General features: G+C 35.4%; 3 protein-coding genes and 1 non-coding gene across 6 annotated transcripts; 2 read left to right on the top strand and 2 right to left on the bottom strand.

Moving 5' to 3' along the window:
- The first annotated feature begins 3,005 nt into the window (after window positions 1-3,005).
- Window positions 3,006-7,514, top strand: LOC141405808 (ATP-dependent RNA helicase DDX24). The gene is made up of 10 exons (XM_073990532.1): window positions 3,006-3,365; window positions 3,420-3,968; window positions 4,743-5,190; window positions 5,435-5,758; window positions 5,816-5,935; window positions 5,995-6,311; window positions 6,369-6,504; window positions 6,812-6,995; window positions 7,073-7,201; window positions 7,274-7,514. The coding sequence occupies exons 1-10, from the start codon at window positions 3,180-3,182 to the stop codon at window positions 7,428-7,430; spliced, it is 2,550 nt and encodes an 849-aa protein (XP_073846633.1). The 5' UTR covers window positions 3,006-3,179; the 3' UTR covers window positions 7,431-7,514.
- On the bottom strand, window positions 7,001-20,188 carry LOC141405809 (sister chromatid cohesion protein DCC1). Of its 3 annotated transcripts, XM_073990533.1 has the most exons (6): window positions 10,818-10,976; window positions 10,276-10,357; window positions 8,439-9,329; window positions 7,665-7,828; window positions 7,492-7,592; window positions 7,001-7,356 (listed from the first exon to the last, which is right to left on the bottom strand). In XM_073990533.1, the coding sequence occupies exons 1-5, from the start codon at window positions 10,859-10,861 to the stop codon at window positions 7,493-7,495; spliced, it is 1,281 nt and encodes a 426-aa protein (XP_073846634.1). In that variant the 5' UTR covers window positions 10,862-10,976; the 3' UTR covers window positions 7,001-7,356; window position 7,492. The 3 variants fall into 3 exon arrangements, with proteins under 3 accessions (XP_073846634.1, XP_073846636.1, XP_073846635.1); XM_073990535.1 differs by lacking the exons at window positions 10,276-10,357; window positions 10,818-10,976 and adding an exon at window positions 19,962-20,188 and having other exon boundaries at window positions 7,206-7,356; XM_073990534.1 differs by lacking the exons at window positions 7,001-7,356; window positions 10,276-10,357; window positions 10,818-10,976 and adding an exon at window positions 9,386-9,486 and having other exon boundaries at window positions 7,428-7,592.
- sced (scrambled) lies at window positions 11,092-18,162 on the top strand. Its single transcript, XM_073990530.1, has 3 exons — window positions 11,092-11,760; window positions 13,688-15,365; window positions 16,915-18,162. The coding sequence occupies exons 1-3, from the start codon at window positions 11,336-11,338 to the stop codon at window positions 17,743-17,745; spliced, it is 2,934 nt and encodes a 977-aa protein (XP_073846631.1). The 5' UTR covers window positions 11,092-11,335; the 3' UTR covers window positions 17,746-18,162.
- LOC141387867 (small nucleolar RNA SNORA11) lies at window positions 13,292-13,413 on the bottom strand. The gene has a single exon (XR_012408682.1). It is a non-coding gene; the product is annotated as a small nucleolar RNA SNORA11 (small nucleolar RNA).
- Window positions 20,189-21,708: the final 1,520 nt, after the last annotated feature.

The following is a 21,708-nucleotide window of genomic DNA, read 5'->3' as shown; positions in this document are numbered from 1 at the left end:
CGCTAAAAAGGCATCATTTCAAAAACTGAGAAGCCAATTGATAATTCCCTTCGCCGGGATGAAATCATGATATTGGTAGCGATCAGTAAAATTTTGCAACACTGTCAGTTCGTTTTGAAAAACATTACTCTCTGTAATAGAGGGTAATAAATGAAGTTGAGCCAATGGGGGAATACTCCACTCAAACAATCGAAAATGAGATTGAACTTCAACAATAAACAAAACAAACAATCTGAAGAAATTATTTTTGTTTTGATAATTTATTGTGAATTCAACATTTTATTTATTATCTGGAGACATCGTAAAGAAAACCAGTTAACTAAATAAATTAATATATCCTTTGGAATCCTGTGCTCTAAGGATAATTGTTAAACACCAAGGTTTTATTCGATATTTAATAGTCTAGAGTCCAGATTAGAGTCCCGGAACTTTCTATATGAATTTAGATTATTATAGATGATTGCATCCGATAAGAACTTAAGCATATTTTCAAAAAATTACTAGTTTTACGTGGTTATATATATGTTTAGAAGCGGTATTATGCCAAAACATTCTGTTATACGACAATTCTGGAGTGTACATGGTGAGATTTTGACATGCTACCTGTCCTGTTAGTTCTTGGATCTGATAAATATCTCGACCTCATATATCCTGTACCATTTCTGTCCATAAAAATACCTCCAGGGCAATATAAAACACCTTCTACATTTTGGGTCAACTTTTTCGTATAAGGGACTAATATGCCATTTAGATATGACACCATTAGCCGGATTTAGCGCATTATCAGGTTTTATTTGCTAAATCCAGCCAAAATCTACCAGATTTCCCATACAAAAATAAATCCTCCTATTGAGTGGATTTGTTTTAAATCTGGCATAAATCCTCGTATACAACTCTGTTTTTTGCAACATGTTGCTAGAAAATACAAAAAGTTGCAAGCTGGCACAAGAAACAAGGTAGATGCATCGGTGAATTGCTACACTAAAAATAATTTAAAATGTAAAAATTTGTAAACAAGGCGGAAAAATTAAATTTGTTTTGATGTACAAAGTTAATTTTAATCAACCAAGACTAATATTTATGATGTCTAAACGATAAAATAATTCGCATATATATTTTAGATGGGCAAACTGCGATAAAATAAATCTTTATTTGCTCTTTAGTTAGCATTAGTATCATAATGTGCTAACATTTTCAGTATTAAACTATACATTTGTAATTTGACGTATGTTTTTTGAGGCGAATTCAATTTACAAAAAATTCTTTTGACGTTTCACATTCGTTCAGATGGGCTGATGCATCTACCTTGGTAATTGTGCTATGAACAAAAATCAGCTGACTGCCATTTAAATCCTCAAAAATGTATATCTAAATGCAATGAGATTTGTACTGGATTTATTAAATCCAGTCGAGGATTTGTGGCTAGTCTAAATGAGCTATAATTCTATTATCTTTCGTTCTGGTGATCAATCAAATTTTTTCAAGTCATATAACTTAAATATTGATTTATATCGAGGAGAAGTACTCGGTTTCACTACTCCAATAATATAACCACACATTTTTTGAATAATTTCTATGAAAAATTCCATTTTTCCTGGAAATTACTGTTTTCCCAAAATTTGCCTATTTTGGTGTACCGGTGTCTTTGGTATGTATCGGAGGAGTTTGTATAGATTTTTCGGTGTCAAGTCTTTTTTTAACATCTGTTGATGACCTCTGAGAGATCTGCTTAATAATTCGTATAATTTGTTGATCATCCCCTGCAGTAGATGTTGTTGTCCTTGCATCTCCTTTCCATCTTATGGCGATTTTAGTTCTTTTTACGCGGTATCCAGCTCTGTTTTAGATATTGTTTTGTTCCTATGTTTATTTTTGGACCTCGTTGGTTCCACAATTTTGTAAAAATTACCGTTTTAGCAAAGCGTTGATAAAAATTTCTGGTCATAATTTAAGTTTTTCTTAAAAAATTGGACATGTCTTGTTTTCGGCATACTTGTCTATCAAAAGTAAACATATGTGGGATAAAATGTACTCCTAATGAAAGCTTTTTGCCCCCTTCTTCTGATTAAATTCAATTTGATGTCAATCAATACAAAAAATTCGTCAAAAATTAACTAATAGATATTCGTAACACGGAGATGCAAATGTTTTGAGCAGGCAAAAACATGTGTTCCTCCGATATTTCACACATTTTTTAAACATAAGTGTTCATAACTGAATAATGTTTTTTAAATCTTGAAAATATGGTCAATTAAAAATCAAATAACAAAAACAAACATATTTCAAAACTCAAAATGTCCCTAAAAATAGACTGACTGTGATATAGGCATCTGAGTTGCAAATGTTTTGAGCAGCACTGTACATGTATTCATGGTATAAGTAAAGAGGTAGATTTAAATGAAAACAATCTATAGAGCCCTTGTTTTTCCTGAATTCCTAAAACGTCAAAATTAGTAAACACAAAAGCAACAAGTGGGTTTGTTTACAATACCATTTGTGAGCATTACAAAAAAATCGCGAAAAATGAATGAAGTGTCAAGGTCTTCCCACATAATCGAGTTGTGGATATGATAAAATGTTTGTTTCAATGCAAAGCTGACAAATTTCTTCCATACAAATGTTCTAAAATCAATTTTAAAAATCATTGAATTCGATTGTTTTTAAAATTGTTTGGCATATTATTCAAACAGATTGTGTATATTGTTTTGACGTTTTAAGAACAGTTGAAAGAAAAAAATTGAATTGGCAGAAAGCTTTGGCTAACCTTTCTTATTAAACCATGCATGTATTTGTTTTTGTTTTCAATTTGAAATACATGTATTTTGTTTTTGTATTTTTTTACGCAACACGCAGTTAATTAGGTAAAGGCTTAATGCATTTTTTAATAACGGTCAATGACGAAGCATACCGTTTTTCATGTACCAACGCAACACAGCAACAAAATAATACTATACAATACAACTCTGAACGATTTTCTTTGCATGGCAACACTCTGCTCTCTCAGCATTAGGGATCCGTAAACATGGTCAAAAATCAATGTTGCGATCCCTAAACCAAATCATAACAAAACAAAACACGTGCAAAGCCGGAGAATAGTGAGAATAGTTGTGTTTTGTGCTTTGTGGGACAGGCAGGAATAAACAATTTCACGATAAAATATTAGAAAATAAAACTCCATTATGGTGCAAAATAAACAGAAGGGCGGTCCTAAGGCCAAACTTCCCAGAATTAATAAAAAAGATGTCAATTGGGAGAAGGTAAAGTTAAAGGGAAATGTTATCTCTGAGGAAGGTGTCGGCCTCGAAGGTTTAATTGGTTTGGAGGTGTTGGAAGACTATGATCCTGCATTGGTGGAGATATCTAAGGTAGGTACAGCATACTTAAACCAAAGTCATCATTTCAAAGTTCCATAATTTCAGCCAAAATCAACACGCAAAGAGAAACGCCTGGAACGTAAAAAGGGCAAGAAACCAAAGAAAGATGGTGAAGAAAATGATGATGAGGACGGCAAAGAAGATAGTGAAGATGCTTTATCAGACTCCGAAGATGATAGTGAGGATGATGATGATAATGTTGGTGGAAAGAAAGGCAAAAAAGCTTCCTACAAGGAACGCTTGGCATTAAAATTACAAAAACGTAAAGAACGAAGGGAACAAAGGAAATTGCAACGCAAATTGGCTAAGAAAGGAGGTGGTGCTGCTGCTGCCCCAGCTTCCAATGATTCTAAAAGTGATAAGAAGAAAGCCAAGTTGAATAAAAAGAACAAAAAACAAGTTCAAGCTGAAAGCGATGAGGATGAAGAAGAGCATAATGAAGATCGTTTCAAGTTACTGAGACCTCCAAAGGAAATTGAGGAAGAGCAGCAAAATGTTGGAAACGATAGCGCTGACGAAGATGATGACAGTGATGATGGCGAAAATGCTCCTGAATTGGTGGATAGCAAAGCCATTAGCATAGATGATTTGGTGGTAAGTATTCACTACGTACATTTTCAAAAGGAAACAAACTCGTATGTCATCCAGTGAAATATTTCATAAATAATTTTGAGTTTTTCGGGAAAAGTGCTGGAGATGGAGGAGTCCATTCATCTTCGCTTACTCCCATAAACTCCAAAATTGCTGATGAAATATTTCACAGTATGACCAATTAGAACGTAAAATTAATTGCGAGAAGCTAAAAGTCTAGGAATAGCCGGAGAGAGCAAATTTTCTTTAGCGGCATCTGGCGTATGATGATGATGATGAATTTTCCTATCGAAAAGTTCACCACCCATAGAGAAGTTGATCGCTGATGAATTTTCCCGAAGAAAAGTTCATCTATGATCACTTCACTTACTCCCATATACTCGAAAATTACTGATGAAATAGCCTGGGAGAGCGAATCTCCTTTACCGGCATCTGGCACACAAATTATTCTTAAACCCAAGTCTCGACTAAGTAGTCGGTCTTGGGCTGATCTTTATGACTCTCTCAACATTTCTTTACCTAAAACGTTCATCCAAACTACAGCCGCAAATAAGGTTTCCATAACTTGGAAAGTATACATTTCCAGGAGAAAATTTGTACCGATGGAATCAGAAGAAAAGATAAGCTTATTTCGAGTTTAGCCTAATTTATTTTTTCAATCAAATTTGAAAGTTTTTATAGGGATCCGAGTAGATTTTTTTCAAAATCTTAGAGGTCCCCTAATTTTCCCGATTCTTAATAGAGTTCTGAGTAAAATTGTTGTTTTTTTATTTCCAGGGTTGGAATGGTCTTGGTGTTCCCCAGTGTATATTGAAAGCTTTGGCTGAGAAAGGTTTCAAATCACCCACTGAAATACAATCGAGAACATTGGCAGCTGCTATTTTGGGCAAGAAAGATATACTGGGTGCTGCCGAAACTGGTAGTGGTAAAACATTGGCATTTGGTATACCTCTATTGGCTGGTATTATGGAATTGAAAAAGAAAAATTCAAAAACTGGTATACGAAAACCTCTAACAAAGGCCAAAGAAAAGCAAACTGAAGAAGATGAAGAATTACAACATGAAAAGGAGGAGGAAATACCAATGGATGTTGATGAAAGCGAAGCGGAGGATAGTGGGGAAGAAGATGAAAATCAAAGTCCACTCTATGCATTGGTTTTAACACCCACCAGAGAATTGGCTGTGCAGGTTAAAAATCATATTGAGGCAGCGGCAAAATATACAGGTGAGGCAGCAGATTACTTGAAGCGACTATGGGGAGTTGTGTGCTATTCGCAATGACATCGGAGATATGAGTTTATACTGCTTACGCTTGGCAGCCATGAAAATGAAAACACAAAAAGTTTCTTTGGGCGAGTGGAAAACTCCCATCGGTGTTTGCTGTCCAAGCAAAAGTACTTGGCAATTTTAACCAATCCCAATTAACCCAATTAATATAGCTAATGAAATTCATTCTCCTTCTTTTTTAGGTATCAAAGTGGCTGCCATTTTTGGTGGCTTGGCTGTGGCCAAACAAGAGCGTGTCTTGAAGAAATGCCCCGAAATTGTTGTTGCCACACCTGGTAGATTTTGGGAACTTTATCAACAAGATAATAAACATTTAAGGCACTTGGAGGATATTAGTTTCCTAGTCATTGATGAAACTGATCGTATGGTTGAAAAAGGTCATTTTGAGGAACTGAGACAAATTTTGAAACTTATCAATGATAATGAACAGAAGAAACAGTCCAGGCAAAACTTTGTGTTCTCTGCCACACTGACATTGGTCCATGATTTGCCGGAACATATGCAAAGTAAGTTGAAAAAGTGAAGCCAAAAAGAAATTCTTTTAAATTTTGTCGAATTTCCAGAACGCAACTATGGCAAGAAACCGAAATTTGTAAAACAAACAGCCGAAGATAAAATACAAAATCTTATTGAGGAATTGGGTATATCACAACCCAAAATTGTGGACATCACTAGGTCACAACGTAAGTAATTTGGAAAGGAAATTTGGATTTGAATTTAATCTGTATACTCTCCTCCTTAGAAACTGCCCAAAATCTAACGGAATGTCGTTTAATTTGTCCCTTGGAACAAAAGGATTATTATTTGTATTATTTTGTACAAAGGCATCCAGGACGTACCATAGTATTTTGCAATTCCATTGATTGTGTTAAGCGTTTGGCTAATCTCTTTGGTCTTTTGAAATGTGAGCCATTGCCTTTACACGCGAATATGATACAAAAACAACGTCTGAAGAATTTGGAACGTTTTCGTGATAATCCCTGTGGCCTGTTAATTGCTACAGATGTGGCTGCTCGTGGTTTGGATATTCCCAATGTTGAACATGTTATACATTATCAGGTGGGTAACTGACAATTATGTAACTGAGTATTTGATTTAATTGTGAAATACTTTTAGGTACCCCGCACCAGTGAAAATTATGTCCACCGTTCCGGTAGAACTGCCAGAGCCAATAAGGATGGTATTACAGTTATGTTTATGGAGCCCGGAGAAGTGAAAAACTATGTCAAACTTTACAAAACTTTGGAGAGAAGTATGTTTCTTTTTGTGAACTCGGAAGTAGGGAGGGGCGCTTGTCACTTCCAAGAGATCATTAGAAATGCCACGACACAGAGCACAAGACGATAGGCACCCTTCTCTACTAGAAAGATCAAACTCAGAAAACTTCTGGAAATTTAAACTGAGTTTACGGATATTGAGGGAGATGTTAGAGACGAAAATGTTCTGGACCCTCCTCTCCAAAAGCTCAGTTTTCTTCATAAAATATTTCGTGTCTGAATTATTAATTATTATTAATTTACTTACCTTATTAATTTTTTTTTTTTTTTTTTTGATTGCAGCTGAAGATTTACCTCTATTCCCTGTGTCTGAACGTTATCTGGCCGCTGTAAGGGAACGTGTAGATTTGGCACGAGAAGTTGATCGCCAAGAATTGAAATTGAAACGTGTACAAAGTGAAATGGGTTGGATGAAGAAAACTGCTGAGGAAATGGATATGGTTATTGAGGGTTACAATGATGAGTCGTAAGTTCTTGTAACTGATTTTAATTATTTCTATGATTTATTTAATTACTTGATTTCCAAATTCGTTTCATTTTCAGTGGCAGTGATCAAGATGAGGATGCTTTTATCATTGAAAAACGTCGCAATCGCATCCACTTGGCCAATGTAAGGCAACAATTGAAAACGTTATTGTCAACACCAATATTCCCGCGAGGCTTTAGTTTCAAGTACGGTCATTCATGATTTAATTTGAATTTTTTTATTATTTTAATTAAATTTTGTTTTCTTTTTCTTCTTAGATATCCAACTGCCACAGGTGGTCTACAAATGCCGGAGATATCTGCAGGCCCTGTACACGATATAGATCACAAGCCCAACACCGCTGTAAAAGCAATGCAGGACGCCATTGAAGATATGAAAAAAGCCAAGAAAATGCGTAATAAAAAGAAAAAATAATTTAGTTCTAATGTAAATAATCCTTTTGTTTTAGTTAATAATAAACTTAAATTGTAGTTACTTTAATGTTTAGTAACATAATAACGAACACCATTTTCCATAAGAGAGCGGGCATGTTTGGCCATTAGAGTGGATACCGAAAGGATGGGGGTAGAAAAACATCTGAAAAAATAGAGAAAATGAAAAGTTATTTCAGAAAGCTAATTTAGGAAAATTTGGAAACAATCTACTTACTCAATGTAGGGTTCAATTTCATCTAAGGTCCACTTGGGTTTAGTTTTGAACAACAAACGCATTCTATCATGAATATTTAAGGGTAAGTTTTCTTCCGACAAAGAACGTATACAGGGCACAGCCCCCTCCTTATCGAATATTCCCAAGCCACGTAAATATTTTTCCTAAAAAATATGATAATAAAATGATAATTTTTTTAAAGGAATAGGTTAAATATTGGATCTTTATCATTCATCTATAGATACATTATACTTTAGTGAACCCGAAATAGAAAAAATCTTCGATGGTCCTTTATATGAAAATGAAGTTAATTCCAATAATACATAATAAAAAAAAACAAATCCAATTGACCTACAATATATAGAAGATCCTTTCAATGGCTAAAAATCTTAAAACGGGCGATCAGCTACCCTTGAATGGGCCTCCTATAAAAAGAAGATATTTTCAATGTTCTTCTGGCAGAGAGAACCCTTCTTTAATCTTCCACAGATTCCTTTATAACCAGAAATAATCTTCCATAAATGGAATACACCTTCAGCTTTTTTAAAATACAATACCAAGGTTTATTTAGATGAAAGGGCCCCATAGAAGCCCCCTTTCTTACAGAAAGGCACTAAAGAAGCACCGTTTCTTTCAGAAAGGGTCTATAGAACCACACTTTCTTTCAAAAAGGGTCTATAGAAGCACCATTTCTTTTAGAAATGGTTAATAAAGGTTTTCCCTAATGGAAAAACGCAACTAAATCCAAACATAAATCAAAACCAAACCACTTACATCACACTTCATTCCCTCGGGTACAGCCTCTTGCCACGTGCTTAAAAACTCATCAACACGAAATTTAAGTCCTGGCTGTAAAATATTCTGTGCGACAATTCGTGCAACCAATTCTTCTTTATATGTGTAACGATTCTCTTTCCCCTCCGTTGGCACCGTATAAACATCAAATAGCCCTTCGACAATTTGTTTAGGTGCAATACCCTCCAATGCATTAATGGTTTCTTCACGTTCTACCTCATCAAGAGGCCAAGAATTTTCCGCAATCAATCCTACCATTAAATTAACAATACGATATTCATATTCACATTCCAAAACACGCATCCATCCTTCAAATTCCATGGCACGATATTGCCTGAGGCCTTCAACAAATTCTTTACGACTACATTGTATTGTATCCAATAATTGATCAAATGTAAATAATAATTTGCGATCAATCGACTCTTCATGTTCGGGTCCTGAGTAACGGGTCAATTGCAAAAGATCACCCAATTTACGAAATTTTGGTCTTATTTCACGACATTCAAAGTATTCATGGAATATTTTTAAAATTTTACGTTGCTCCAAGGTGCGTTCCATTAGCAAGTCATCATCAGCACTATCATTAAGGCTGCGTTCCAAGCTGGTATTATTGGCCGTCCGTGGACTTTTGAGTGGTGAAGTACTTGTGGCAGCAGCAAATTTTAAATCTGGTATCAACAGTAGACTGTTAGAGATTTCTGCTGCCTTTACATCATAGGTTTTTTCATCGGTACATAGGACGACTTTTTCGTTATGGCCACCTTTGAAAAACAATGATTGTCCTTCGTGAATTTGCTTAATCATGTGGTCATCTAGCTCTAGAAGTTTTAGGTTATCGCTGACAATTTCAGCGGAGGGATAGTAAATAGCCTGAAATGAAAAGGATATGAATAATGAGATTCTTATAGTGCATTTGACTATATAACCGGATTTAATAAAACCACCGAGTTTTAAGTGTCAATTCCATTCCACTCTTTGAGTAAATATCGCTCAAAATAATCCTCAATCAAAATAATCCTCACAAAAAAGATAAATGGGGAAAAAGCTCCAAATCAATTTCACCAATGTCTATATTCGTTTAAATTCAAAACCCGACTATAAATGACAAAAGAAAAATTCGCCGGAATGAACGTTGAAGTGTTACTTTTGTCGTTAAGATCGAATGTATTACCAAAAAATAACGCTCAATATTTTCTCACTGACAAATATTTTGAATATTCTTTCTTCAAAAACTGTTTGTATTGGAAAAACAGGAAGTTACAATAGCTATCAATAATAATCTTAAATCAATAATAATCTTACCACTATCTTCCGATGTTATCGTTAGCTTTTAAAAACTTCAAATTTGTTTGTTTTATCCCTTCCAATAACGAAAGGATGAAAGGTAGGCATACTTTTAGGGGGTTATTCTGAACGAAAATTACCCGTGAGTTTTTTTCTTTCCGCTCTTCCAACTTAGGTGTCGATTATGGATAGCAACCCAACTCCAGTTGCGTTGCCTACAGCAAATTTAGTAATATAATTTTCTATTTCTGCATTAAAATTTATACTTTTTTAAAATTAAATTAATAGCTGAAGGTTCAAAACACTGATATTGATTGAGTTTGACAAACATTTCCGTCTTTTTACTCATTTTAATTGGATGATTTTCTCTTCTGGCAACGCAACTACAGTTGAGTTGCTATCCATAATCGACCCCTTAAGGAAGACAGTGAAAAACTCACGCGGATTTTTTCGTTCAGAATAACCCCATTAATAATTGTCCATACTTAGTGTTTCATAGTTAAAAGTTGTAAAAGTTTACGCACTTATCTACCTGTGTAATATGTGTAAGATTACGTTCATCCAGTTTTGCATGCTTGATTATGCCCTTTACATCATCTAAGTTTCTGACATACCTAGAAAGAGGAGAGAGCAGAGCAGACCCATTCATGATTGAATTAATTTCACAAAAACGATATTTCAAACTTAGGAGGATTGTCCTTTTTTGGGGATTACGACTTCTATATTGCTTTTAATATTGTATTAAAACAACTTTAGTTTATTTGTGGGAAAGAACTGGCGATGTTTACCAAGGGGTAAGGCGGGGAAGACTATAGACTATAGTTTCGGATCTCGCCACAGATCTTTATCAGTTCCCTTGTTTTTCAACAATAGATAGTGCCAAAGAAATTCTCGATCAGAGTTTTTATTTGGACACGTATCTATTTGAGCGGACAATTGACACTTGGGTATAAAAAGTTTCTTGTTGAAAAACAAGGGAACTGATGAAGATCTGTGGCGAGATCCGAAACTATAGTCGATAGTCTTCCCCGCCTTACCCCTTGGTAAACATCTAAATTTTTAAAATATACTTACAGTCCCTCTGGTTCCTCAACTTCCATATATGATTCCTCTTCCATTTTACTAAATTAATGGATTAATTAATTGTTTAAACAATAAAAACTTAAACAGTGAAAGAAAGCAAAAACTACACAAGGTAAACAAATCGATTTTCCATTAACCCGCCAAAATGGTGAACAGCTGTTTTACATTTGTACTTGATATCATTTCTGAGTGATTAGCTTACCCCGCGTCATTATTTCCTTTTGATTAGCTGACATCTCTCTCTCCCACAACCAAAAAATGCATCACTGCGTTTCTCTCTCTCGCATATTCCTTTATTTGGTCCTGTTATGTTTGTTGTAGTACACAATAAGAACCACACAGTAGAAGGGAAAGGAAAAAATTAGTTTTTAGGAGAATATGTTAGTCATTTAATACTTGTTTTTTTGTTGAAATTTTTTATAAAAAGAAAATATTATTATTTCCAACTAAAAATATACTTTAAAAGTTGTTCGTTGTTGAGTTCAATTATCCTGCCTGCGCCATTCATTATGGAGTCGAATGAAATTTGCATGGAAACAGATATTAAATTGGATATCTATGAAAAACGCCCATTATCTCTCGAGTTTAAAGCGTGGACAAAGTGTGAAGTGAAAATTGAAGCGATTAAATGTTTACCGTGTTTCCTGCGTATCACAATAAAATCTCTGGAATCACCAGCCCAATTATGTGTATCGGTGTATGTGCCAGGTCTTAGTATTAGTTTGGCAACATCACGTACAAAACAATTTTCTTATGGAATATTTTGGACACACAATCGTCGTGATTGTTTTATCTACTTTGCTGCTGACACCGAATCCACCTGTCGGAAACACATGAAATGGATAAAGAAATCTATCAAAAATTTAGAAGTATATCGACAAGTGTTCTTGGAACAACGCCGCAGTAGTAGGGCGGGTACTAAAACTGAATTGAGGTAAGTTTTCAATGTATAAATGTTAACATATTGTATCTTTTAGGGCGGGTCTGTCGGGTGTGTTTGAGATGCGCTATACATCTAAGTAAGGCTTAATGTAAAACATTAGGGGGCCATCACTAGGTTTGCTACAGAAGACGAATGCGTTCAATGGGTCTTCTACATAGAAAAGGCACCTTCAAAGGTTCTTCTATATAGAAAATACCTCTTCAATGGGTCTTCTATATTGAGAAGACCCTCCATATAGACAAGGCCACTTCAATCTACATAGAGAAGACACCTTTAATTGGTCTTCTATATAGAGAAGTCCCCTTCTATGGGTCTTCTATATAGAGAATACCTCCTTGGTCTTCTATTTAAGGAAGACATTTTCAATTGATCTTTATAGGGAAGACCCGTTCAATTGGTCTTCTATATAGAAAGGACCACTTCAATGGGTCTTTGGTATAAAGAAGGCTCCTTCAATTTGTCTTCTGCATAGAGAAGACCCCTGCAATCGATCTTCTATATAGAGATCTTACAGCCAGTTTCTGTATTTCGAAAGAAGAATGTGTGCGAATGAAACACGCCCGAACTTTAGTTTTCGAAATAATTTTACCTTTGCTTTTGCTTCAAAACAAAAAAACAAATTTGAAAAACACACAAGAGTTTGGACATGTTTCTTTCGCACACATTCTTCTTTCGACATACAGAAACTGGCTGTTAATGTGTCTTCTACATAGAGAAGATCCCTGTGAGTCGTCTACATAGAGAACTTCACTTCAATAGGTCTTCTATAAAGATAAGACCCCTTCCATGGATCTTCTATATAGAGAAGACCCCTTCAAGAGTCTTCCACACAGAAAATATCTCTTCAATGAATCTTCCGTATAGAGATGACCCCTATTATGGGTCATCAATATAGAGAAGACCCCTTTAATGGGTCTTCTATATAGAGAAGACACCTTATGGGTTATTCCATATAGAGAAGACCCCTTTAGTGGGTCTTCAGTTCAATGGGTCTCCGATGTAGAGAAGACCCTGGGCATTTAATATAGAGCAGACCCCTTTAATGTGTTTTCCATATAGGGAAGACCTCTTCAATGAGTCTTCCACATAGAGAAGACCCCTTCAACGGGTCTTCTACACAGAGAAGATCCCTTCTACATTGAGAAGACCTCTTCAATAGGTCTTCTACATTAAGACCCCTTTAATGGGTCTTCTATTTTGAGAAGACCTCTTCAATGGATTTTCTATATAGAAAAGAAACCTTCAATGGATCTTCTGCATAGAGAATACCTCTTCAATGGGTATTCTATACCAAGAAGACCAGTTCATAGGATCTTCTATATAGGAAAGACCCCTTCAATGTGTCTTCCATATATAGAAGACACCTTCAATATGTCTTCCATATAGAGAAGACACCTTCAATGTGTCTTCCATATAGAGAAGACACCTTCAATGGGTCTTCTGCATAGAGAATACCTCTTCAATGGGTATTCTATACCAAGAAGACCAGTTCATAGGATCTTCTATATAGGAAAGACCCCTTCAATGTGTCTTCCATATAGAAAAGACACCTTCAATGTGTCTTCCATATAGAGAAGACACCTTCAATGGGTCTTCTGCATAGAGAAGACCTCTTCAATTGGTCCTCTATATAGAGAAGACCCTATCAATGGGTCTTCTATATAGAGGAGACCCCTTCTTAAATAGGTTCATAGAATGCCCCATTAATGAGTCTTGCCCGGGTTTATATGCATCCATTTCATCAGGCTTCTTTCTGTAAAGAGAAGACCCAATGGATATTCTTTAGATGGACGGTTTATTCCATAGATTATAGATTCTTTCCAAGTATTCCAAGTTAAATATGCACATTCTGCAGCCCTTTATATAGGAATTTGCTACCTCAACCTAACCTCAATTTGTTGTAATTTTCATTTTGCAGCGCCGTAAAAGATGCTCTGGCAGCCCTTGGTCCCTTACCACAAATTCCCGTTTCAAATAACAGCATTAATTGGTCTACTGGTGGTCGTTTATCACGTGCTTCCGAAATCTATGAAGAAATATTTGAAGGTAACGTACCGCCACGTCTATCACGAAGGCTATCACGAGCCTCAATTGCTTCGGGTATCTATGAGGAGATGAAACCATGTTCTCAAAGCATCATAAATGCCATAATGGAAGAACATTTAGATTGTCCACCACCATTACCTCCGCTGCCGCCACATCGCAAACGTATAAATACATTGGAAAGTGAAAGCTCCAGCTCACTCAATGATATACCACGTTCCAACACCAATCCTGAGGTAGATTTGGCAAAAAAGAAAAAATATAAAAATGTTTTAGACAACATTTTCGGTACGGGACGTTCCAAACGTGCTGAAAGTGTTAGTGAATCTCAGGCCTGTACTATGGAAGATATTATTAATGGTGGTGGTAGTGACCATGATGGCAAAGACGATTTTGGTAATCCTTTGTACGCCAATGAAATTCTTAAAAGGCCTGAGGTGGCTGCCTTAAGCAATAGTAAACGCAATAGCTTTTCAAGTCCCGACTTATCCAAAATTAACTTTTTGGATACATTTGATGAAGAGAAAATTGCCGCATTGTTATTGCTACAATCATCATCCAATGATGCATTGGAAGATGATCATGAGTTTGTTGAATTTGCAGAGGCTGATGTCCACAACTACAGCTCCCTGAGTTTAGATGATTCTTCCATTGGTCACTACAATTCAAGAGCAGTACTTAAACGCATACGTGCCATGAAATCCAAAAGTGGGTCATTGGAAAGTCTCAATATATCAGAGCAGTTACCACAAAACTTTAATTTTTCGGCATGCAACACCTCATCCATTAATTTGGTGGGTGCCAGTGGTGCTGTACCTTCAATACAAAATTTGAAACGTAATAAAATTGTTATTGAAGATGATTTGACGGGCTATTGTATTATGGCTCCCATACAAAATAAAAATACTGAAACTGTCCATACAGCCACATCATCCACAACCTCATCCACTTCATCGGGCTATTCAACCGGATCATATTGTTCAACCACATCTTCTTCCTCATCGAACTCGGAACCAAATAAGGAGGAAAGAAATGGCCAACCAAACGGCGAACCTATACTACCAGTGAAATTAAAGAAATCCCAACAAACCCAAGATGAAAGTGATTATGATATGGTGCCACTGAGAAAGACCCCCATTCCGGTAAATGAAAGTAACATCTATGAAAATATGCAAGTTGGTTCGCCACTAAATGCCAGTATAATCTTAAAACCCCATGAACAAACACCTCCTCTGAATAAGGATTTCAGTGGTAATCTCTATGAGAATTTATTGACCATAAAAGCGGCACAAGAATTGGAACAACCGATGCCGGCAATTATTTGCACCAGCACACCAACAGATTCAGCTTCTGAAAAGGATTCACCCGCTGTCACAAATGAGGAACAAGAGAATTATTATCAAACTCCACGCAAATCTTTAATTAGCATTGATGATAAGATTCCATCGTATTACCCGAACAGTTGCGATACAATGAAAACGAAACGGGGTTCAATAAGTCCTTCTAAACATAACTCTACCCCACCAGCTGCACCTAAGTCGGACGACAAGGAGGTAAGTAGTAATTTTATCTACAGATGTGTGTAAATTTTTTCACCAACGTGGATAATTTTATCCACCAAAGTGGATAATTTTATACTCCAACAATTTTGCCCATCAACGTTGATAATTTTGTCTAAAAAAGTGGATAATTTTATCCACCAACGTTGATAACTTTATCCACCTTGGGGATTTTTATACACCTTATAGATAATTTTTATCCACAATTTGGATAATTTTTGTCCATCTTGTGGATAATTTTTATCCACCTAGTGGATAATTTTTATCCACCAAGTGGATAATTTTTATCCACCTTGTGGATAATTTTTATCCACCTTGTGGATAATTTTTATACACCTTGTGGATAATTTTTATCCACTTTTTGGATAATTTTTATCCACTTTGTGTATAATTTTTATTCACCTTGTGGATAATTTTTATCTATCTTGTGCATAATTTTTATTCACCTTGCAGATAATTTTTATCTACCTTGTGGATAATTTTGTCCACCAACGTAGATAACTTTATCCACCTACGTGGATAACTTTATCCACCAACGTGGATAACTTTATCCACCTTATGGATAATTTTTATCCACCATGTGGATAATTTTTGTCCATCTTGTGCATAATTTTTATCCACCTTGTGGATAATTTTATCCACCTTGTGGATAATTTTATCCATCAACGGATAATTTTATCCGCCAACGTGAATAATTTTATCCACCAACGTGGATAATTTTTAATAATTACCAACTTGGATAAAATGTTATCCATTAACGTGGTCTTCCTAAGCTATAACTTTCTAGCTTATACCCTAGACAGACGGCAGCGTTAATTTGCATTAACTGCCTTAATTCAAATTAATTCGTGCATTATCCACATTCTTAATGCACAAAATAAAAGGAAATTTAAACTGAATTTAGCAATTTCAATATGGCAATGCTGTTGAAAATCAATTGTCTTTTGTCAAATTTCCATGTTTAAGAAAATAAAAAAGGAAAGCAAATCAGCAATTTTCGCGTTTCTTCAAAATAAGTAGTGGTCTTTCGCGAGTAGAATAGCAGCTAATCGTTTTTAACGCCTTCTAACAAATCTCTTTTTAAAATTTTTATTTTCACAAAAAATTTCATTACCCACCATACCAATTCTATCGAAAATTATATCTTCTTCAAATGTTTTTTAAAGTTTTGCAATATTTTTATAATATTAAAAAGACTCAAAAATATCGCGAATAAATTAAATTTATTTTTTTCATCATCGTGGTGAAAAGGTCAATGGTAGAAAGTGTATTTGTTTCGCATATTTTGGCGAACTTTTGTAAAGCTTTATGAAATGGTCTGCTGGGTACAAACAAACAACACAAACAGCTGTTTCATAAATGCAGAAACTATCGTCTGTCAGGGTGAATATTTAATTCAAATTAGGAAATTTTTAATGCAAATTAACTCTGCCGTCTGTCTAGGGTATTATCTTCTAATAAGCCAAGGATAACCAATAAGATTTTCAACAGGATCACCTCCTTCATCGCCCTTTTTAAATACCATTGTGTTTTCCATTTCCAGAAAACCTCCCATAACCTTGGTCTCAAACATTTGGTAAATATTAAAATGCGGCGTGAACGCAAGGAAAATTTGTACATATCATCGCCACAAAAGATTATCGATCAGCGTAAAAAGTCTTCGACAACATCGGCGACACAAGGCACTGCAACCATACCTCGACGTGCACAAAATGCTCAAAAAATCTCTGAAAATGTTTACACGGTAAACATCAATAAACGGAGATCTCTGATGCTCAATACAAATAATAACAATAACAACAACAACAATACTGAAAAATCATCGTACAATGATATAACGGATACCGCCCAATTAAAAGAGAAATTACAAACTGAATTGCTACAATTAGCTTTATTGCAAAATATTGATTTTAAATTCGATGACACCACGGTAGACGGTAGCAGCAGCAGCTGCAGCCAAACGAATGATGAGAGTCATAAGGACTACAACAATACTACACCCAAACAAAGTGGTATACAACGTTTCGATGAAGCCGATTTGGAATATGAAAATTGTTATAAGGCGACAAAGGATGCTACACGTCTTCTGCATAAATATGCCACCTTGGCTCCGAAGCAATCGATGCGTATCAAACAACAGTTGCAGCAACATTTGAAAAATGGTGGCGCACACCAAAAAGATCTTATGACACAGTCGGCTAAATTGGAATCGCCAGCTGGCAATGGGGTAGGTGAGTTGTCAAGTTCGGCAACGGCTCAGGTAATGGCTTCGAAAAAGTTTGGTTCATTGCCTAGATTTAAGAAAATTGATTTTTCGCCGCTCAAATTTAAAATTAACAATGTTTTACAAAGAAATCAGCATAGTGAATATTGAGCATAGAAAATTTCGTTTTTTTTACTTTTTGTGATTTAGAAACCCCTTTTGTTTTCCTTTTATTTTAGTTTAATGTTTTCCTCCTCCCTTATCTTGTTTTGTAAGAATTTAAAGCTTTAATTTATTTATTTTCTTCTTTATAAGAATTTAAAAACAAGAAAAAAGAAAAGTACTTCCATCTTCCAAATCTCTCAAGCGTTTGCAAATACGTTGTTATTTATTTTAAGTTTTATTTAATAAAATGTACAATTAATTAGATTTTTTATTTAAAGAGCTTCATTTTTATGTAAAAATTATTATTATTAGTTTCGAATATACGGAAATAATACTCGTTTTAATTTTCTAATCTCATTTTTTGTGATCATCTATATATTTTTGAAATTTATTTAAAAAATAAAAGCTTAGTTTTGTAATTGATATTTTTTGTGTTTATTTTTCTTTGTTCTAAATATTAGATAGGTCAATTAACAAAAGACTTTTATTGCAAGCAAAAGTAATTCGATTATTATCAGTATTATAGATTATTATATAAACAAAAAAGTCTGCTGGCATTTTTTTAAGTATATAATGCTAGGATATATATTTTAGTTAGTTGATTTTTATAAAGGAAAAGAAACAAATAGATACAAATTCCTATGAATGTGCTTTTTTGAACATAACCTAAAATCTACTACAATTCCAAATATCATAATATTCATCATAGTTAATTATATTTAGATTCTGGAAATAATTTGAGATTTTAACTAGAAAAATAACAGGTTAAAGTTCAAGATATTAATTTTCGCGAGGGAAATGTTGCGACAATTTTTAAACACCCTACACTTATCAACCAAAAAAATACAATTTTTTTGGTTTCACCCTCACCGTATAGCTACAGAGGGTATACTGAGCAGGACGTAACCAGAAAAGCACCTCGAGACCACTTCGGAGGAGTCGAATGGACAAAATTTTAACTTTTGCGAGTAAAATATAAATTGTTTAAAAATACCATTATACCATACCTATCTACGTCAGTGGAGTACTGCTGTAGGGTATCAAAAAATTAGGGAATGACTAACCGATTTATTCCCAACTCTGAACATCTTAATATTTCTTCGGGTGCCACCGTGGTGCAATGGTATGCACGCCCGCCTTGCACGCTGAAGGTCGTGGATTCGATTCCCAGGCCAGGCAACATCATACATTTTTTCAGCGGTGACAAAATAACCCCTCAGTAATGTTGGCGACATTTCCTGAGTATTTCAGCCTTGAAAAACTTCTCCACAAGTGGTGTCTTAGGACACGCCGTTAGGTCTCGGCGATAAACTGTAGGTCACATGTCATTGAGCTAATTGATATGAGAGAAGTCTCCCTTGTCCTTTTTGGGATGTTTGTGGAACAATTATATAATATTTCTTCGGTGTTGGCCAATATCGTTAAAAAAATTAAGTGTTGTTTAAGGACATGTCACGGATAGTTTTGAATTTTTTTTGTATTAGGTTGTCCTCAAGCCCCAATTACGATGAGGTTTTTTTTTTAACAAGTCCTTATTTCCATAGAGAATACAATACACCCGACAGCAACAGAAATGAGTGATCCGCAAGGTAACTTACGAACTGAATATGCGATTTGGCAGAAACTTTGCAAATAAATCCTTAAATTTCATCCAAACATTCCTTAAGTCCCAAAAAGGTCTACCTGATTCGCAAAAGTTGTAAATTTCATGTGCAGTATAAGGGCTGTTCGAGGATCGTTTTGAAATTTTGATCGAAGATAGTGGGCGTAATCATGAACGGCAATTCCCCGTGAATTTTTTCACTTTCTCCCTTAAGTTGCAAAGGCGGAAAAACAAAACTCACGGGAAAATTTCATTCATGATAACCCCCAGTATTTGTGGTCCTGGTTACAACAATATAATTTTGTTCATGGTCAAGTCCATGCTTGCAAAATAGCAACTCCCCATGAGTTTTGTCTCTCTGCCGTTTCAACATAAAGGAGAAAGTGAGAAAACTCATAGATAGTTGATATTCATGATCGGGCTGAATGAATCTAAAAAATCCCACGGTGACAAACTAAAGTGGCTGATGGGCACGATAGCTATCGAAAGAAGTGACCGACATTGGCCCATGCGCAAATTCTTAACACGTTCGCGGACGCGTGCAAACAACTTCTGTCGAGAATTTTCTGAAAGTAGAGGACCAATAGGCAAAAGCCGTATTTGGGTTTTGTTTTCTTACCCTGCGTTTACAAATGACAGGACAGTTGACTTCATGTATTGATTGTCAAAATCCCACAACTTGTCTGTGTGACGTAGGCGTCCAGACAACTGCGAAAACAGTTGTAAAATTATGAATGAAAATCACCGATTTCTTTTTGTTTTCCGTTTACATATTTTGTTTTGTACGTATTCTTTTGTTTTCAGCACATTTGAATTATCATCTCACTTCTTTTTCACAAACATGTCAAAAATTTGTTAACCATTCTGTCTGTGAAAAACTGATGGACAGCTGAGAGACAAACGACAAATGTATGCATCATGGTATAATAAGAAAGGTATAGCAGAGCTCACAGCTGATTACAATTTTTTTTCTTTGGTGTCCGACTTGTGTCAAACCCATTTTGATATGTTTTGTTTTTAATGTTCCAATTATGACAAATTTCAATTTCATACATATAGAATTTGTATCATAATAAAAATAAAATTAAAAGAAAAGCCGTTACAATTAAAAAAAGGGAAGTTTCGTGTGATCTGAAAATATCCGCCACAACTCTGTTCAGCACATAGACGGCTGAAATTGGTATCCATAGAACATATTGGTCAATGACTCCGACCGATAACATCCCAAGATATTCGGTTTAAATTCCCATAGCATGTTTAAGTTGCCCGTGCATGCCACAGATCAAAAGCAGGACCAATGTCCTCAGATCGCTGGCAGGCAGAATAAAGAAACCTTGTAACCTCTTACAAAACAATAGGCCGATTTGTGGTAAACTATGCGGCGCCATCGTGGTATGCAAATGTTAGCTCTACGCAGTAGAAGAATATTCAAATGTGCTGACACTATTGAAGACGGAGACGAAGATTTTACCCTTGCATCAGCACAACAAAATGTCGATGCAGTACCTTATTGTGTGTTATCGTCGTGAGCATCATTGCAATGACATAGTGGACAGGCTTCCCTTGCCTATGCACGTCAGAAGATATCTTCATGATCTGGAAAAATAGGTATAAACGATGACCTCTTTATCAACGAACTTATCAGGCAGACTTGAAAAGCATTCATACTGATGCAGTTGCGCAGGCTGCACAATGCTTCAGTATGTATTGCGTATTCGGAGGCCACCACCACCCATCCATTGCAACAGTAGAACGCCAACAATCAATATAAAACTAGTGGCTTTAGCGGACGATGCAGTCGACTCAGTATCGGGCCCGAATTGATGCCACGATATCCAAGACATGCCCGGCATGTGAATTGGGACCACATGGCAACACCAACATCTCTGTAGGAGCAACATTTTTAGCAGATCCGCATAAAAATACATATGTATGTATTTGTTTTTCTTTATAATGTTCCATTTATTTTTTAAACATTTTATTAATTTTGAAAACAAAAAATAAACAAAAACAAAACTTGCAGTTTGTCACCATTGACAGTTTTGAAAGAAAGCGGGCATAGGTGTAGGGTTGATTTTCTATGGTTTTTTCGAACCTGTTCTACCTTCCTTATTCTACCATGGTATGCATGTGTTAGTAAATCAGAGTTGTATTTGAAGACAAACTGTGTGGTGTAAACGCCTAGTAAACGCCTAGTTAGATCAAGTTCGGATTTTATGGCGCCATCTAAACATGGTTAAATATCGGCTGTTTGACGCAAATCGGGGCTGTACCTCAGAAACCAATTCGAATTTTGTTTTGACCACTGCAGAACATTTATAGATAAGAGCAGGAAGAACATATGTGGAGGAATAATGAACTCGAAA

Source organism: Musca autumnalis, unplaced genomic scaffold (genome assembly GCF_047663935.1).
Source record: "Musca autumnalis isolate F117 unplaced genomic scaffold, ASM4766393v1 scaffold_5, whole genome shotgun sequence".
Taxonomy (NCBI): Eukaryota; Metazoa; Arthropoda; class Insecta; order Diptera; family Muscidae; genus Musca; species Musca autumnalis.
Note: the sequence above shows the minus strand (reverse complement) of the source record. Positions and strands in the feature narration are given on the sequence as shown.

Excerpts from the sequence above, each read along its gene's own strand:
- LOC141405808 (XM_073990532.1), top strand. The coding sequence starts at position 3,180 with ATGGTGCAAAATAAACAGAAGGGCGGTCCTAAGGCCAAACTTCCCAGA. Across the intron at positions 5,191-5,434 it reads GGCAGCGGCAAAATATACAG|GTATCAAAGTGGCTGCCATT; the intron begins GTGAGGCAGCAG and ends CTTCTTTTTTAG. Across the intron at positions 5,936-5,994 it reads GGACATCACTAGGTCACAAC|AAACTGCCCAAAATCTAACG; the intron begins GTAAGTAATTTG and ends TCTCCTCCTTAG.
- LOC141405809 (XM_073990533.1), bottom strand. The coding sequence starts at position 10,861 with ATGGAAGAGGAATCATATATGGAAGTTGAGGAACCAGAGGGACT. Across the intron at positions 10,358-10,817 it reads GTTGAGGAACCAGAGGGACT|GTATGTCAGAAACTTAGATG; the intron begins GTAAGTATATTT and ends TCCTCTTTCTAG. Across the intron at positions 7,829-8,438 it reads CCGAGGGAATGAAGTGTGAT|GAAAAATATTTACGTGGCTT; the intron begins GTAAGTGGTTTG and ends CATATTTTTTAG.
- sced (XM_073990530.1), top strand. The coding sequence starts at position 11,336 with ATGGAGTCGAATGAAATTTGCATGGAAACAGATATTAAATTGGATATC. Across the intron at positions 11,761-13,687 it reads GGTACTAAAACTGAATTGAG|CGCCGTAAAAGATGCTCTGG; the intron begins GTAAGTTTTCAA and ends TTCATTTTGCAG. Across the intron at positions 15,366-16,914 it reads CTAAGTCGGACGACAAGGAG|AAAACCTCCCATAACCTTGG; the intron begins GTAAGTAGTAAT and ends TTCCATTTCCAG.